General features: G+C 40.7%; 1 protein-coding gene and 2 pseudogenes across 2 annotated transcripts in view; all 3 read left to right on the forward strand.

Moving 5' to 3' along the window:
- Nucleotides 1-12,241, forward strand: part of SLC25A15 (solute carrier family 25 member 15) — a 31,142-nt gene extending 18,901 nt beyond the window's left edge. For both annotated transcript variants that reach the window (XM_006154214.3, XM_006154213.3), the window contains exons 4-6: nucleotides 1,225-1,394; nucleotides 2,647-2,805; nucleotides 10,444-12,241. In XM_006154214.3, coding sequence (XP_006154276.1) covers nucleotides 1,225-1,394; nucleotides 2,647-2,805; nucleotides 10,444-10,568 — 454 coding nt within the window. In that variant the 3' untranslated portion in view covers nucleotides 10,569-12,241. The remainder of the gene's footprint in view (nucleotides 1-1,224; nucleotides 1,395-2,646; nucleotides 2,806-10,443) is intronic.
- On the forward strand, nucleotides 4,018-9,392 carry LOC102470025 (general transcription factor IIH subunit 2-like; annotated as a pseudogene).
- Nucleotides 12,242-13,712: 1,471 nt separating the features above from the next.
- Nucleotides 13,713-14,409, forward strand: LOC102468908 (60S ribosomal protein L26 pseudogene; annotated as a pseudogene).
- Nucleotides 14,410-15,381: the final 972 nt, after the last annotated feature.

Raw genomic sequence — 15,381 nt, forward strand, 5'->3', positions numbered from 1 at the left:
TTTTCCCTGTTGTTTTTTTTTTTTTTTTTTTAATTTGCTTATAAGCATATGTGATTGCCAGGGAGAGAGAGAAAGTGAGAAAGCACCCACCAGAAGGGCTTGGTCATCCTTCAATCCCTTCTCCATCCTTTTTTGGGGGGGTTTGGGGCACACATGCACCTGGCCTATTTTTCAAGCCACTGGGACCAGGACTCAAACCTGTTGGCTATGTAGGATCCAGCCACATCAACCACCATGCCACCTGGCTGGCCCCCAGCCCTATTCTTAATAGGGCTAAAACCTGTCATGGTACACACCAACATGAAGAGGAGTCTGTGTCTGCTCTGGTTGCTATAGGAACAGGGCTCTGATCTGCTTAAAGGAGATTTCCCTGCATTCCTACCATTCTAAGAATTAAATTCTTGGTGCATTTTACATCAATATAGATACAGTGCAGTTCTCAGAATTTTTGGCTCGCCTTCAATTAGCTTTTACTTCTTTGCTCAACAATATAAACCCTGCACACCCAAACAGATTCCCCCCAAATACTCCAGGAGGATTGAGGGCCTAGGAGTCCAGGGAGATAAGTGACTAGGCAAATACCATTTTATTCTTGGTGAACCTAGTAATTCCATATTTTAATTCTAGCTTTCACTTATTCACTATTGAAAAAATGGGTATGAGTACTTTTACATCATTAATATATATGCATCTTTTTTTTTTTTGAGAGGTTTTTGTTATAGGGCACGTGGGCTCGCCAGACAGACAGACAGAGACAGAGAGACAGAAAGCGAGAAATCACCCTCAAGGGGGGATGGCCATGCCACAATCCCTTCTCCTCCATTCTCCTCTTGGGATCTTAGGCACGCAAGCACACGTGCCCAATGTGAGTTTAAGCCAATGGGTCTGAGACTCAAACCACGGTCGACTACATGGGAGTCCAGCGACATAACCATTACACTAACTACTGGTCCCTGTATGCATCCATTTTAATAAAACTTCAAAAAAACTTCAAAAACAGTTTCTTTACTGATTATAACTTAGGTGACAATAGTTATTACAAAATTACTGTATATATGTTTGTCTTAGATATTTCCTTCCCGTAGAAGGATGCCTTTTATTCTCCAAGTTCCTGGTTCTTCTATTGACAGTCAGCTGATTGGGTCTGTTAGTGGAGTGTGAATGCGATTGTCCTTTCTTTCCCTCCTGCTATAACCTTGTCTCTCATTCTGTGTCTCCTCCCAGTACAGTTTGGTCCGTAGTGAAGAGTATCCTTAGAAAGGATGGTCCTTTGGGCTTCTACCACGGACTCTCCAGCACTTTACTTCGAGAAGTACCTGGCTATTTCTTCTTCTTCGGTGGCTATGAACTGAGCCGATCATTTTTTGCATCAGGGAGATCAAAAGATGAACTAGGTAAATGTGTATGCATTGACAGCATTTGAGTATGATGGTGTCTGTGTGCCTTCTTGGGGAGAGTGGTCCACCTGACCCTGGGAAGTTTCTGGATACCAGAAAGTGACATAGTGGCAGATGATTGCTAGCATCCTTTCTCTAGGCTTGGTAATTACCTCCGGACAGGGGCTGAAGCAGTATATCCCAACTCCTTTACTGGAATAACATTTGTTCATTGTTCTGGATTCATTTGAGGGGGAGGAGAAATAGAGATTTTCCCCACTGAGAAATCACCTATAAATAATCTTGCAATAAATTAAAAAAACTTGATAGTAGATCTTGACTGTGTTTTGAGATCAGTGAATAGCAGAGTTCTTTCTAGCTTACCCTGTTAGCTTCCTGACACAGTTGCTTGCCAATATTTGGTTCACAGAGTGAGTTAGCTTTTCTTTTTTTCTTTTTTTTTTTGAGAGATTTTTGCTATAGGGCACGTGCGCTCGCCAGACAGACAGAGAGAGACATAGAGACAGAAAGCGAGAAATCACCCCCCAGGGGGGATGGTCACGCCGCAATCCCTTCTCCTCCATTCTCCTCTCGGGATCTTGGGCACGCACGCACACGCGCCCGGCGTGAGTTTTAAGCCACCGGGTCCAGGATGCGAACCACGATCGACTACATGGGAGTCCAGCGACATAGCCATTACGCTAACTGCTGGTTCCGAGTTAGCTTTTCTTAAACATCTCCTTCCAGTGCATTGATCTATTCTGATGTTAGTCATGCTCCCAGGTGTCACTGCTATGCTTAATTAGGCGATTTTTTTTTTCACAGTAATGGAAGAATCAGGGCTCTTGAGTGTTAAACTATCAAAATACTTAAGAGTGACAAAGTTGAAAAATGTGAACTGTGTTTCAGTGGCCTCAATTCTCATACCCCCTGGTCAGGTGTTGACATTTAGCAGGGCCTGCTGGTTCCATAGGGGCCAGCCCTCTGGAGGATGGGACAAGGGACCACAGCACCTTAGTGACCATCTAAATACAACCATTGCTAAGGCTTCTTGTCCTGCTGAGACCCACGGTAGAACCCAACTACCAAACAGAATTATACGTTCTTAGAGCTTGGTAGCAAGAGTTCTGCCTTTTTCCTCAAAGAATTGTGTCCCATAGTGCTAGCATTTTTATTTTCATCTACCTGAAGCCCTTACTTCATTGGCCTCTGGAAATGTCACATTTGCTGTTTCTGATACAAAATGCCATTTGCTGTTTTTCTTATCTAGGCCCTGTGCCTTTGATGTTAAGTGGTGGAGTTGGTGGAATTTGCCTCTGGCTTGCAGTGTACCCAGTGGATTGTATCAAATCCAGAATTCAAGTTCTTTCTATGTCTGGAAAACAAGCAGGATTTATTGGAACCTTTATAAGTGTTGTGAAAAATGAAGGTGAGTTTGCTAATTGCGCAGAGCAGGTATGCATAGAGTGATTAGTCACTTCACCGCCAGTCTTGTCGAGGTCTACTCAGGGGGATTGCTCTCCTCTCCCTTCCTCATAGCCTTTCTCTAACACTGTGTAACACTTACTAGCCATATTTTGGATTTCTGTTTTTAAACCCCTTCTTTAGCTTACTTTCATTATTATCAAGAATGTTTAAGGTTCTTACTCCTCCTAATTCCTGGGCCAGGTACTATCGGGATTCTTTGTTCTAAATATTGAGTCATCAGAAAAGTCATGACACATTTTTACATAGAAAAAAAAACAAAATACATCATGACTTTTCTGATGACCCAGTAGCCTGAAGGGAATTTTATTTTTAATTTTTAAAGTCTATTATATTCATATATAGAGAATGTATGTATACACATGAGAGAGAGAAAGAAGCCCACTCAACAGGGTCCTGCCATGCTGCAATCCCTTTTCCTAATCTCCCTTTCCCCAGTCCTCATATTATTAAACATATGGACTTTGTCTAAGGGGACGAATGCTCTGAAGTCAGTACCAGCTGGTTTTTTTTTTTCTTTAATGAAGAGATTTTTGCTATAGTGCGCACGCACTAACCAGAGAAACAGAGACAGACAGAGATACAGAAAGTGAAAAAACACCCTCTCCCTTGGGGGATAGCCACATCACAATCCCTTTTCCTCCATTCTCGGGATTTTGGGCATGTATGCACACATGCCAGGTGTGATTTTTAAGACTCTGGGTCTGGGGCTCGAACCACATTTGGCCATGTGGGAATCCAGTGACATAACCATCATGCCACCTGCTGGCCCCAGCACCAGCTGTTTTACTAGTACACAGTATAGATATTATCAGAAGATGAACTCTTAACAGTACTACCGAGGGATTTAAAAGAATGTATAGCATCTTTAGTGCTAAGACTTCTGGAATTAGAAATGGAGTGAGCAATTTCTTTTTTTCTTTTTTTTGGAGAGGTTTTTGCTATAGGACACGTGCACTCGCCAGACAGACAGAGAGAGACAGAGAGACAGAAAGCGAGAAATCACCCCCCAGGGGGGATGGCCACACTGCAGTCCCTTCTCCTCCATTCTCCTCTCAGGATCTTGGGCACGCACGCACACGCGCCCGGCATGAGTTTAAGCCACCAGGTCCGGGACGTGAACCGCGGTCAACTATGTGGGAGTCCAGCGACATAGCCATTATGCCAACTGCTGGTCCCAGCAATTTCTGAAGGTTATTTGCTGTCAATTTTTAGTTATGAAGGAGGATAAGTAATATTTGTGTAAAGCCAACTTATGCAACAAATAAAATACCTGTTTTTCTAGCATTCACTATACATATTAAAACTTGGGATATAATTATCCTGGGTGGACTGAGAATTGAATACTATAATTGAATTTATAATTCATTTTTAAAAAATGGATGAAGAACCTGAAAGAACTAAGCAACAGGAAGGAGTCTATGAAAGAACGTTGGAAATTCTTAAGAAGATGAATCTGCATCACTTAAAGCTACAATCGAGGAAGCCATCTACATCTGAGACTTGAACTGCCACTTTCAAGGCCTAGGGCAATTGAAGGTTTTCTGCTCCAACTTCACCTTCCAGAACCCAATATCTAGACAGGACAGACCAATCTCAGGCTAAGTAACCATCTACATCTGAGCTGTCCCTTTCAAGGATTAGGGCATCTGAAGGTTTTCTGCTCCAACTTTACCCTCCAGACCCTAATATCTAGACAGGTAGGGCCACCTCTGTATTCTCTCTGTCTCTCTCTCTTTTTTTTTTTTTTAATTTTTAAAAGTAAGTATTTTTTTCTTCCCTTTTTGATCTTTCCTTTATCTTGCTAGTTCGTCTCACTTTTCCCTCCCTCCCACATAGGACAGACCAATCTCAGGCTCTCTCAGAATCTATCTACATCTGACCTGTGAGCTGCGCCTTTTACACTCCGCACAAGTGCACCATGCAGTTTTCATTTTTTGCATTTAAAAAAAAAATTATCCCTTGTTCTCTTTTCATTTTTCTTTCACCTGTTTCAATTTGCTGCTTAGCCCCACACCGAATGTCTAGACAGGTAGGTGCACAGTAGCCAAACGTCTGAATCCTTTTAGCATCAGAGAAATCCTCAATTTCCACTGAACCTGCAGCACTAAGGAGCAAACTCCTCTTCATAAATCTGAACTCAAACCTCTTTCTGTGGATGCCACATTGCAAGACATCGTAGTGGAGAGAAATTGGCACAGATGTACCTCGAAGTAAACAGAAACACATACGCTTACAGTTGCAGAAACCTTCTCTAACAAATTAGCTAAAAGTGAATACACCACCAAATGGCTAAAATGCAGAGAAGAGAGACGGCTTAGGGACCAACCGGGAGGACGGAGCTTCAGAAAGAGCACGGTTCATCTTCTCATGCATGTCTCTGAACTCTCAGTTGAAACCCCACAACTCAGTCCGGGCGCACCTGTTCTCTAGAAACCAGGAGGCTTTTGTAATAATCCAGTTCTAACAACAGAAATGCAGGTTGCTCAGTGAGCGTTAAAAATACGAAACTACAGGGACCGGCAGTTAGCATAATGGCTATGTCGCTGGACTCCCACGTAGTCAACCGCGGTTTGAGTCCCGCACCCGGTGGCTTAAAACTCACGCTGGGCACATGTGCGTGCGTGCCCAAGATCCCAAGAGGAGAATGGAGGAGACGGGATTGCGGCGTGGCCATCCCCCCTGGGGGGTGATTTCTTGCTTTCTGTCTCTCTGTCTCTGTCTGGCGAGCATACGTGCCCTATGGCAAAAGAAAAAAAAAAACTCTCAAAAAAAAAAAATGAAACTACAGAGAGATTGCAGATCACTGCCTCCTGCACATCTCTGAAGGCTCAGATTTAATGCCAAGAAATTAGGAAGAAATGTGTAATCTATCAGATGACCAGAAACCACTGCAGAGGCATAAGAAATATGAAAAACCAAGAAAATATTTCTCCTCCAAGAAAAAGGAATAACACCTTATCATCCACAGATGGTATAATGGAACTTGTGGAAATGTCAGATAATGAATTCAGAATATTCATAGTGACAAAACTAACAGAGATGCAAGAGAAGAGAAACAACGAACTCCAGGAGATAGAAAAGAGACGAGTTCCAGGATGTAAGGAAGTTCTTGCATGATTTGAAAGAGGAAATACATACCATAAAAAAGGATCAGATGAAACAGAGATGAAGGCTGTCATATAGGAAATCAAAACATCCCTTGAAAGTATTAGAAACAGATTAGATCATGCAGAAGGTAAAACCTCTGACCTAGAAAAATTCACCAAAAAGACTGAGAAAATTACCCCCACAATGAGAATAATATATAAGACATACTAGATACCATTAAACGCTCAAACATCTGGGTAATTGGTATCTCAAAAGGTGGAGAAACTAATAAGGGCATTGATAATCTATTCCATGAAATACTGGAAGAAAACTTTCCAAACCTAGATATTCAAGTATCCAGACTCAAGAAATACAAAGGAGGACCAGCAGTTAGCGTAATGGCTATGTCGCTGGACTCCCGTGTAGTCAACTGCGTTTCCAGTCCTAGACCCGGTGGCTTAAACTCACGCCGGGCACATGTGCATGCATGCCCAAGATACCGAGAGGAGAATGGAGGAGAACAGATTGTGGCGTGGCCATCCCTTCTGGAGGGTGATTTCTCACTTTCTGTCTCTCTGTCTCTCTCTGTTTTTCTGGTGAGTGCATGTACCCTATAGCAAAACCTCTAAAAAAAGGAGAAAGAAAGACAGACAGACAGACAGACAGACAGACAAAGGACCCTAAATAGAATCAACCCAAGAAGATCTTCTCCAAGGCACATCAAAGTCAGATTGACCAAAACCATATACAATGACAAGAGACTAAAACTGGCAAAAAAAGAAACATCAAGTTACTTACTAAGGATATCCCATCAGGCTAACATCAGACCTCTCACTGGAAACAATGCAAGCAAAGGAAAGAATGGGAAAATATATTCAAAGTGTTAAGTGAAAAACAATTTCAACCAAGAATACTATTTCTGGCAAGATTATCCTTCATATGGGAAGAAAAGACAAACATTCTCAGATAAATAAAATGAAAGAATTTACCAACACCAGACCAGCTCTCCAAAAACTTCTGAAGGGAGTCCTATACCAAGAAAACTAAAGACAGACACACAGAAATACACACAGAAATGAAAGTATATAAAAACAACCAAGAAAATGGCCAGCTTAATGATAGGGTTGAGTCTGGAAAGATCAGTAGTATCATGTTAACTTCCAGAATTTAAGTGAAACGATTGGACCACAAAAGAGAGATTAATTACATGAGGTTGAACCAATGAAATAGAATTTTATGACTTTTGACTAAAATATTACTGATTTTCTTCTGTGCTCTGTCTTCCAGATATAAAGATTTTTGTTTTCTTCTGAGCTATTGATAGGCTCAGCAATGTGTTAATTGTTTTTTTTTTTTGTATTTTTAGTATCTACCTACTGTTTGAACAGAATCTTACTTTTTCCTGACTTTAAGTCTTAAGCAAGTTTTTCTTAACATTTTTTATTTTGATTTATTAAAGCTAAAACTGCTGTTCTTGAAACTACAAGTATATAAAAAGAATAATAAAATACCTATTTAATGACCATAGTAAGCTATATAGCTAAAAGGTGCTACTTTATAGTATGTTCATTCTACTCACTGAATTTTATGCCTAAAGTCAGACATATGTTCATAAATATGTCTGTATCAGCTGCCCTTTCTATTGAAAGTATTTAGATTAATTAAGATCTTTTGTGAATCAGTAAAATGTGGGGGGAAAAGGCATGGAAAGTAACTGTTGATATCAGAGACAGTGCAGGAGGAGGGTGGGAAATGGCAGAAGGTGAAAGGGAGGGAATCAAGAGAACAAAAATAAAATAAGATAAAGTAAAGAAGCAGCAAAATATAAAATGGAAAATTATTTGTTGCTATTGTCAATAACATGTATGGTAATATCCTTGACTGAGCCAACATATAGTGTATTCTGGATGGGAAAACTCATTTTTGAATGCTGTAATTATGTACAGTGAATGAATGTAAAATAAATTAATTTAAAAAAATAAACATTTAAGGGGACCAGCAGGTGGCGTGGTGGTTAAGGTGCTGGACGCTCCCACATGGCCAACCACGGTTCGAATACCGGACCTGGTGGCTTGCTTTCACACTTTCCCTCTCTCTCTCTCTGTGTGTATCTCTCTGATCAAATTAAAATAAATGAATGAATAAGTAAAAATTAAATAAATAATTATTTAAAAGTAAATAAATAGACATCTAAAAAAAAAGCTACAATTGAAGAAATTCTCTTCAAGGCAAAGAGAATAAGTATTTGAACATCATGGACAAGTTTGAGGTGGAATGATGAAGCATTTTTATGGGGTAGCAGATGGGTTGAGGACAATGGAAGACCAAGACTTAAAGCCAAACAGACTGACATGTCCTTTAAAGTTTTTGGAATACTTGGTGGAAGGATATTTTGATCAAAATTCTATTAGTCAGATTGGAATAATTGTAACTAAGAGTAAAAGAGCTGAACAACTGACTGAACGCTCAGGAAATCCACGAAAACACATAACATCTTTGAAGAAAGCTGTAGATATGACCTACTGTGGAAAACTCTTTCTTTATCATTCTTTAAGTGTGGCACTGCAAACTCTAAAACACATGCCCAGACATACAAAGTCCCAATTATCCTTAGCAGCCTTACAACTTGTGATCCAGCTAGTATTTATGATCTAATCAAGACCCAAAGGCAGCTAAAATTGGAGTGTCTGTTATTGGATTGTCTGCAGAGGTTCGGGTTTGCACTGTACTTGCTTGTGAAACTGGTGGTGCATACCATGTTATTTTAGATGAAAGTCATTACAAAGAGTTGCTGACACATCATGTTAGTCCTCCTCTTGCCAGCTCAAGTTCTGAATGCTCGCTTTTTCATATGGGATTTCCTCAGTACATCATTGCTTCTTTGACCATGATGCAAGACCCTCTTTCAGCATGGCACATTTGGATAGCAATACTGAATCAGGACTTGCAGTAGGAGACTATTTCTGCCCACACTGTCAGGCAAAGTACTGTGAGCTTCCTGTTGAATGTAAAATCTGTGGTCTCACTTTGGTTTCTGCTCCCCATTTGGCATGGTCTTACCATCATTTATTTCCTTGGATGCTTTTCATGAAATTCTCCTAGAAGAATATAATGGAGAAAGATTTTGTTATGGATGTGAGGGGGAATTGAAAGACCAACATGTGTATATTTGTTCTATGTGCCAAAATGTTTTCTGTGTGGACTGCAGTGTTTTTGTCTGTGGTTCTCTCCACTGTTGTCCTGGCTGTATTCTTAAGATCCCAGCCCCTTCAGGTATTTGATTCCAGTATGTAGCTCACATTATATGTTGTAAAAAGAAATTTACAATTTTAAGTAACATGGTACAACTATAATAAAGCAAGAAGCTCCAGTTAAAACATGAAGGATGATTCGATTATTATTTTTTTTTTTGTGAGAGAGATTTTTGCTATAGGGCATGTGCACTCGCTGGAGAGACAGAAAGCCAGAGAGACAGAAAGCAAGAAATCACCCCACAGAAGGGATGTCCACACCACAATCCCTTCTCCTCCATTCTCCTTTTAGGATTTTGGACACACACACACACACACACACACACACACACACGAGTTTTAGGCTGCCAGGTCTGGGATTCGTACCATGCTTGATTACATGGGAGTCCAGTGACATAACCATTATGCCATTTGCTGGTCCCTGAAGAAAAATTTGAAAAGAAAATCTGATGTAAGAAAAATTTTGCTAAGAAAATCTATTGTTTTGCTAAATGATCTATTTGTGTCCTGTCATAGAAATGGCTGGAATTTGATGGTACTTTATTCAATTAATTTTATTTTCTATTATTTAGAGTCCTAATGTTCTCAAAATTATTATTCATTATTACATGTAAATTACATGTAATGATTAAATTGATGTGATCTTTTTTATTTTCTTAATATACATTTCAGAATCTTAAAAAAAATACCTTAGGATATAAACTTCTGCTTTGATTTTAAAGATGGGACAGTAACATGGAATCTAACTTACTCTTATCTCAAATAGAGTACAGACACCTAGTCTGTTACAAATAGTAACCGCCTCTTAAATCTACAATACACTTTATAGCTTTACCACATTTTTACACTTCCCTTATCTATTCTTTCAGTTTTCATAACCATCCAGCATAGTGCTAATACCAGAATAAGGTCTTTGACATCACGGTCGGTGCTCTTGCCACTGCCCAGGGCTGCTGCTGCCCCTGGCTCTGTGACTGCTTCTGTCTGGCTATGTCAGGCCCCATCCATATAACAGATGTTAACCAGGCATGGATTTGGTGTATGTCACCTGAGAATCAGCTAGCTTTGCCAGGAGCACCAACACTTGTCCTGTCTCTGTTGATCTATTTACAGAAAACTGGAATTAAGGCCTTCACTTTGTTGGTTTTTGAGGCACTGGTCTGGATTTCTTTGTTTTGTGCAGCGGCATGGGGTGCCTCCAAGGAGGGATTGTTACAGTCTTTGCCCTTTTGTTATTCCAGGAATAACAGCCTTATATTCTGGACTGAAACCTACAATGATTCGAGCATTCCCTGCCAATGGGGCACTATTTCTGGCCTACGAATACAGCAGGAAGCTGATGATGAGCCAGTTGGAAGCATGCTGACGTGTCCTAGCAGGCCTGGATCCAAGCACAGGTGTCTGAGGAGCACAGCTTAACTCAGGGTTTCACAGAATACAAGACCAATATGGAATTATTTTTATTTCTTGAGAATTTGCCTTTGTCTTCTCTTCTTCTACCCTAAATCATAAACTTTATGGAAGGACCTCTATTTTACATTATATAATTTCTGCCCATAATTAAACAGACAAGTTGCTTCCTTGCCCTTGGTAGACTATACAGGGTGGCTGGTGGCCCTGTGCTCCTAGTTTGGAAGACTTTTGCATGACCCTGTATGTGTACATACAGTTTGGATCGTTTTATGTTGAGGGAAACAATTTAGTTCTATCCTCATGTTTAATTTCAAATAATTGCCAAAAAAACCCTCAGAGGTGACCATTTTTCATAAAGATGGTTATAAATGACTGCTTAGCCCATTCTAGATGCAGGGTCTCTTAAAGTTTGCTCACGTGTACTTTTCTAAATGGTTACACGTTTTTAAAGAGTTTTCATGTTGTACTTAGAAACTGAAATGCACATCTAAATTGTAGGGAACAATGAACCTGCATACAGGTATGGCTTCCACATTCTTGAGCTTAAGTATCAGAGTAGGCATCCTGGATTTTTCCAAGATCCTCTACTCTAAAAATAGTGCCATTCATTTTCTAGATGGATCGTCTTCCATACTCTGAGCACATTGCCAGTGCAGGCCCAGAAGATAATTGGTGGTCATCCCTAGCCATGTGGTCAGCAGTGCGGCCTTCACCAACTTCCCTTCTTTTCTCTCAAAGAGCTGCCTTCCACTGCTGGCCTTTAGGATGAGGAAGGGGCTGAGGGCTGTGCTGCTGTGTCTTGAGGAAGACCTATGTAGGTGACCTCAGCTCTTAACTTCTGTCTCTGGAGCCTGGCCTGGGAAGGACTTCAGAGTGTCTATTGGTCCATCTGGGGCTGTCAGTCCACTTTGGACCACTCACTGTCCTCTCTGCCTTCACCAATCAGAAGTCCTTTCATGGAACTGAGAGTGCCAAAGCCTAGAGAAGCCTTTGTTCCCTGTTTGGAGATTGAGTGACAGTAATCTTGGGTAAAGTCCTCTCCTCCCAGACAGAACTAGGGAGAACTTAGTGCTGTACTTCACAGGAAGTAATGTCAGGGCTGATGCACTCTGAGGTTTACCTTGGGATCCCTCAAGATTTGCCATGAGTTTACAGTAGCAGAGCATTCTATATTTGGTACTGGCAGTCAATGTATTTTAGTGATGACTATATATGGGGTGTGACTTCATAAATCAATGAACATAAGAAAGCAGTTTTATTAAACTATGTCACATGTACTGGGTCACTGGAAAAGTCATGACACATTTTTGCATAGAAAAACATAGAAAAAATATGTCATGACTTTTCCGATGACCCAATATATACCAACCAAAAACCTCAAATCCCACAGTTCACCTGATCCCCACAGAGGTGTGGATGGCCGGCTGTTCTTTGGCCTATGGTATAAGAGTGTTGTTCTCATCACTAGGTTGGGCCTCCTCATACTGTGTAGCTTCAAAGAATACAAAGTGTTCTTAAGCAGCCTCAAAGCTGACGGGAAGCAGCCTACCAGTTTTAATGAACCTATACCATGTGTGTCTGTTCCTGTCAAAAGAATGTAAATATGCAAAACCTCCAGTTTCCTTAAGCTTTTTGCTATATAATGAAGCCCCTGTGGCAACTCTAGTCTTAGGGCCAGAAGGAAGCAAGAGGATCACAAGGAAGAAATGAGGAAGATGCAACTAATATAAACTTTTAAGGAGGGATGCCTGTTACGTTCCAGAGCTATGGCTGGGCTTTTATTTCCTTTTTCTTTAAGAGAAAACCATTTTTCTACTTCTCTGAGCATACTTAAATGGTCAGCAGCTACTAAGTGGTGCTTCATCTGAACAGAATAGAAAATGGAACTGGCTTCTCGCAGGAACTTAACTGCTTCATGTCCGTAGTCCTCCTGACCAGCACCCAAAAGCAAGTCAAAGGAGATCTACTTTTTTGTCAGTAGATCTTGCTGCTTGTCCATGAACAATTTAGAAATTTTAAATAGAAATAGTGTGAGGGGTTCAGCTGCAGTGGCACAGGTGGTAGGGGACTGCCACATGATGCTGAAGTTCCCTGGGACGGTCCAGAGTCCAGAACAGGACATGCCCATGATCCTGGCTGTCTGGAGGACCTGGGAGAGAGGACCATGGCATGGCAAGACCCTGTCAGGAGTTCTTATGTCTGTCTGTCTCTCTCAATAAATAAGTAAATAAACTTAAAAAATTCTATATTTGTGTGACACAGATATGGTTTATTATCTGTTGATGAGGATGTGTATAGTATTCTCAACTGGACTGAGATGTATATCATGCTGGGTAAAGTCTCCTTACAATCTAAATGATATATAGCTATTCAATGTATAAATAATAATAATAAAATTTTTAAAAGTCTGGTAAGAGGTAGTAGGAAATGGAAACCTGTCAGGAGAATATTTTTGTCATTCTGTTTACTTAATTAGTGGTTCAGTATTTGAGTACAGTTTGTACCATCTCAGATCTGTACTCCAGACAAAAACTGAAATACTGTGTTTAAAGAAATGTGAGTGTTCTATCATCATTAAATTATTTACCTAATACTTGAGTCTATGATGAGTTTAAGTGCTTTACAACCGTGCTATGAACCAACTGTCAAGAATGTTCAAGAGTGTGTATAGTAGTATTTCGAGGTGTTAGTTCTATTGCAACAAATACTGTTTTTTCCTCAGCAAGATTCCTGATGTAAATTCATTGCACTGTAGGTAACTTGACAAAAACACATGTTATTTGTATATACTGCAGTCATGCAACTTGGCCCATTAGAATTATTCTGTCCTGGATCAGCAGGTAATGTAGAGGTTAAGGTGCTGTATCCCACGTGACTGAGTGTGTGGTTCAATTCCCTGACCCAGCAGCTTGAAAATCACACCTGCATGTGCATATGTGCCCAAAATCCCTAGAGGAAACTGGAAGAGAAGGGTTGGCGGTGTAGCACCCCTCACCCCCCTTGGAGAGAGTGGAGGGGATGGTGATTTCTCATTCTCCCTCTTCCACTCTGTCTTTCTCTGGTAAGTGCATGTGCCCTGTAGCAAAAACTTAAACAAGAAAAAATTTTGTCCCTTCACCTCTCTATATTTTAAAATAGTTAAACATGCTTTTTCTTTCGCGGCCATCACCAGAGTGGCAGTGGCCAAAATGAAGTTCATTCCTTTTGTGACTTCTGACCGAAGCAAGAACTGTAAAAGGCATTTCAATGCACTTTCCCACATCCAAAAGAAGATTATGTCTTCCCCCCTTTCCAAAGAGCTGAGGCAGAAGTACAACATGCAATCTATGCCCATCCGAAAGGACGATGAAATTCAGGTTGTGCAAGGACACTATAAAGGTCAGCAAATTGGCAAAGTGGTCCAAGTTTACAGGAAGAAATATGTCATCTATATTGAGCGGGTGCAGTGGGAAAAGGCTAATGGCACAACGGTCCATGTGGGGATTCACCCCAGCCTGGTGGTTATCACTAGACTAAAGCTGGACAAAGACCACAAAAAGATCCTTGAACAGAAAGCCAAGTCTCACCAAGTAGGAAAGGAAAAGGGCAAATATAAAGAAGAAACAATTGAGAAGATACAGGAGTTAAATAATCTTATATACTGTTCTTTTTAAAAACTGCCAAAAGGAAAAAAAAAAATAAACACCTTGCTAATAAGTTTTGGATAATTCTAAGGAGGTAAAGGCTATTCACGAAAACTAGTATTGAGCTAGCTGATGGTATGGTAGTTAAGGTGGCTGGATCCCACATGGCCAGCCATGGGGTTCAAGTCCTGGATCTGGCGACTTGAAAAACACACCAAGTGTGTGTGCATGTGTTCCAAAAATTCTGAAAGGAGAAATGGAGGAGGGATTGTGGCTTGACCACTCCCTATGGGGGAGGCTTTCTTCTTGCTCTCTTTCTCCAGAGAGAGTACATGCCCTCTAGCCAAAAAAGAAAAAAAAGAAAAAGCAACAATAAAAATCCCCCCCAAAACAACTTGAAAACGAATCATTCTGATATGTTTACATTTCTTGAATTGTTCAAATAATTGCTTTGGGCTCTCAGAAAGCCATAATACCACCTAAACAAGTTCTCTTAAATGAAAAAAAAAAAAAAAATTAGCGTTTCAGCTCATAATTGCCAGAAATTTGGTGAGTCTTGGAGAGTTGGGGAAGAGAAATCTCAACCATATCCTCTTTATTTAAAAAAAGATTCTTAAAAATTGGTATTTTCTTCCTTCCTATTGCATGTATTGACAAAGACAGATCTTCCTCATCTTTGAACTGAACCAGTCATTCTTCCCTCCTCCAGGTAAACCTCTGGAGGATGACTGCAGGAGTTTTAAAGAGCCTGTTCTGTCACAACACCTGTTTGCAACATGAGTTACAGGGAATACTTAGTGATTATGGAACGACCTTGGAAGCCTGTTCCGCCATCTTTTACTCTAAGGAGAGCCAAATTCGGGGGAGCGAAGGAAGAGGCCTGTAGCTGGGCTGCTGCACTGGCAGTTGGTAATATTGAGAAGATAAACGTCTGCAGCCAGGCCACCTGCCAGCTTTGCAGGCCTCTCGGCTCATGGTCACTGCATATTTGCCAGACTTCCATGCCCACTGTGGCTATGAGCCCTGCTCCCATCTGTGCCACTTCAGCACCCACAGCCCTTGTTTGAAGTATTTTTCTATAAAACAAACAAACACCAATAAAAAGCAAGCAAGCACACTGTGGCAACCTTAAGACTGAACTGC

Source organism: Tupaia chinensis, unplaced genomic scaffold (assembly GCF_000334495.1).
Source record: "Tupaia chinensis unplaced genomic scaffold, TupChi_1.0 Scaffold000402_1, whole genome shotgun sequence".
Lineage (NCBI taxonomy): Eukaryota > Metazoa > Chordata > Mammalia > Scandentia > Tupaiidae > Tupaia > Tupaia belangeri.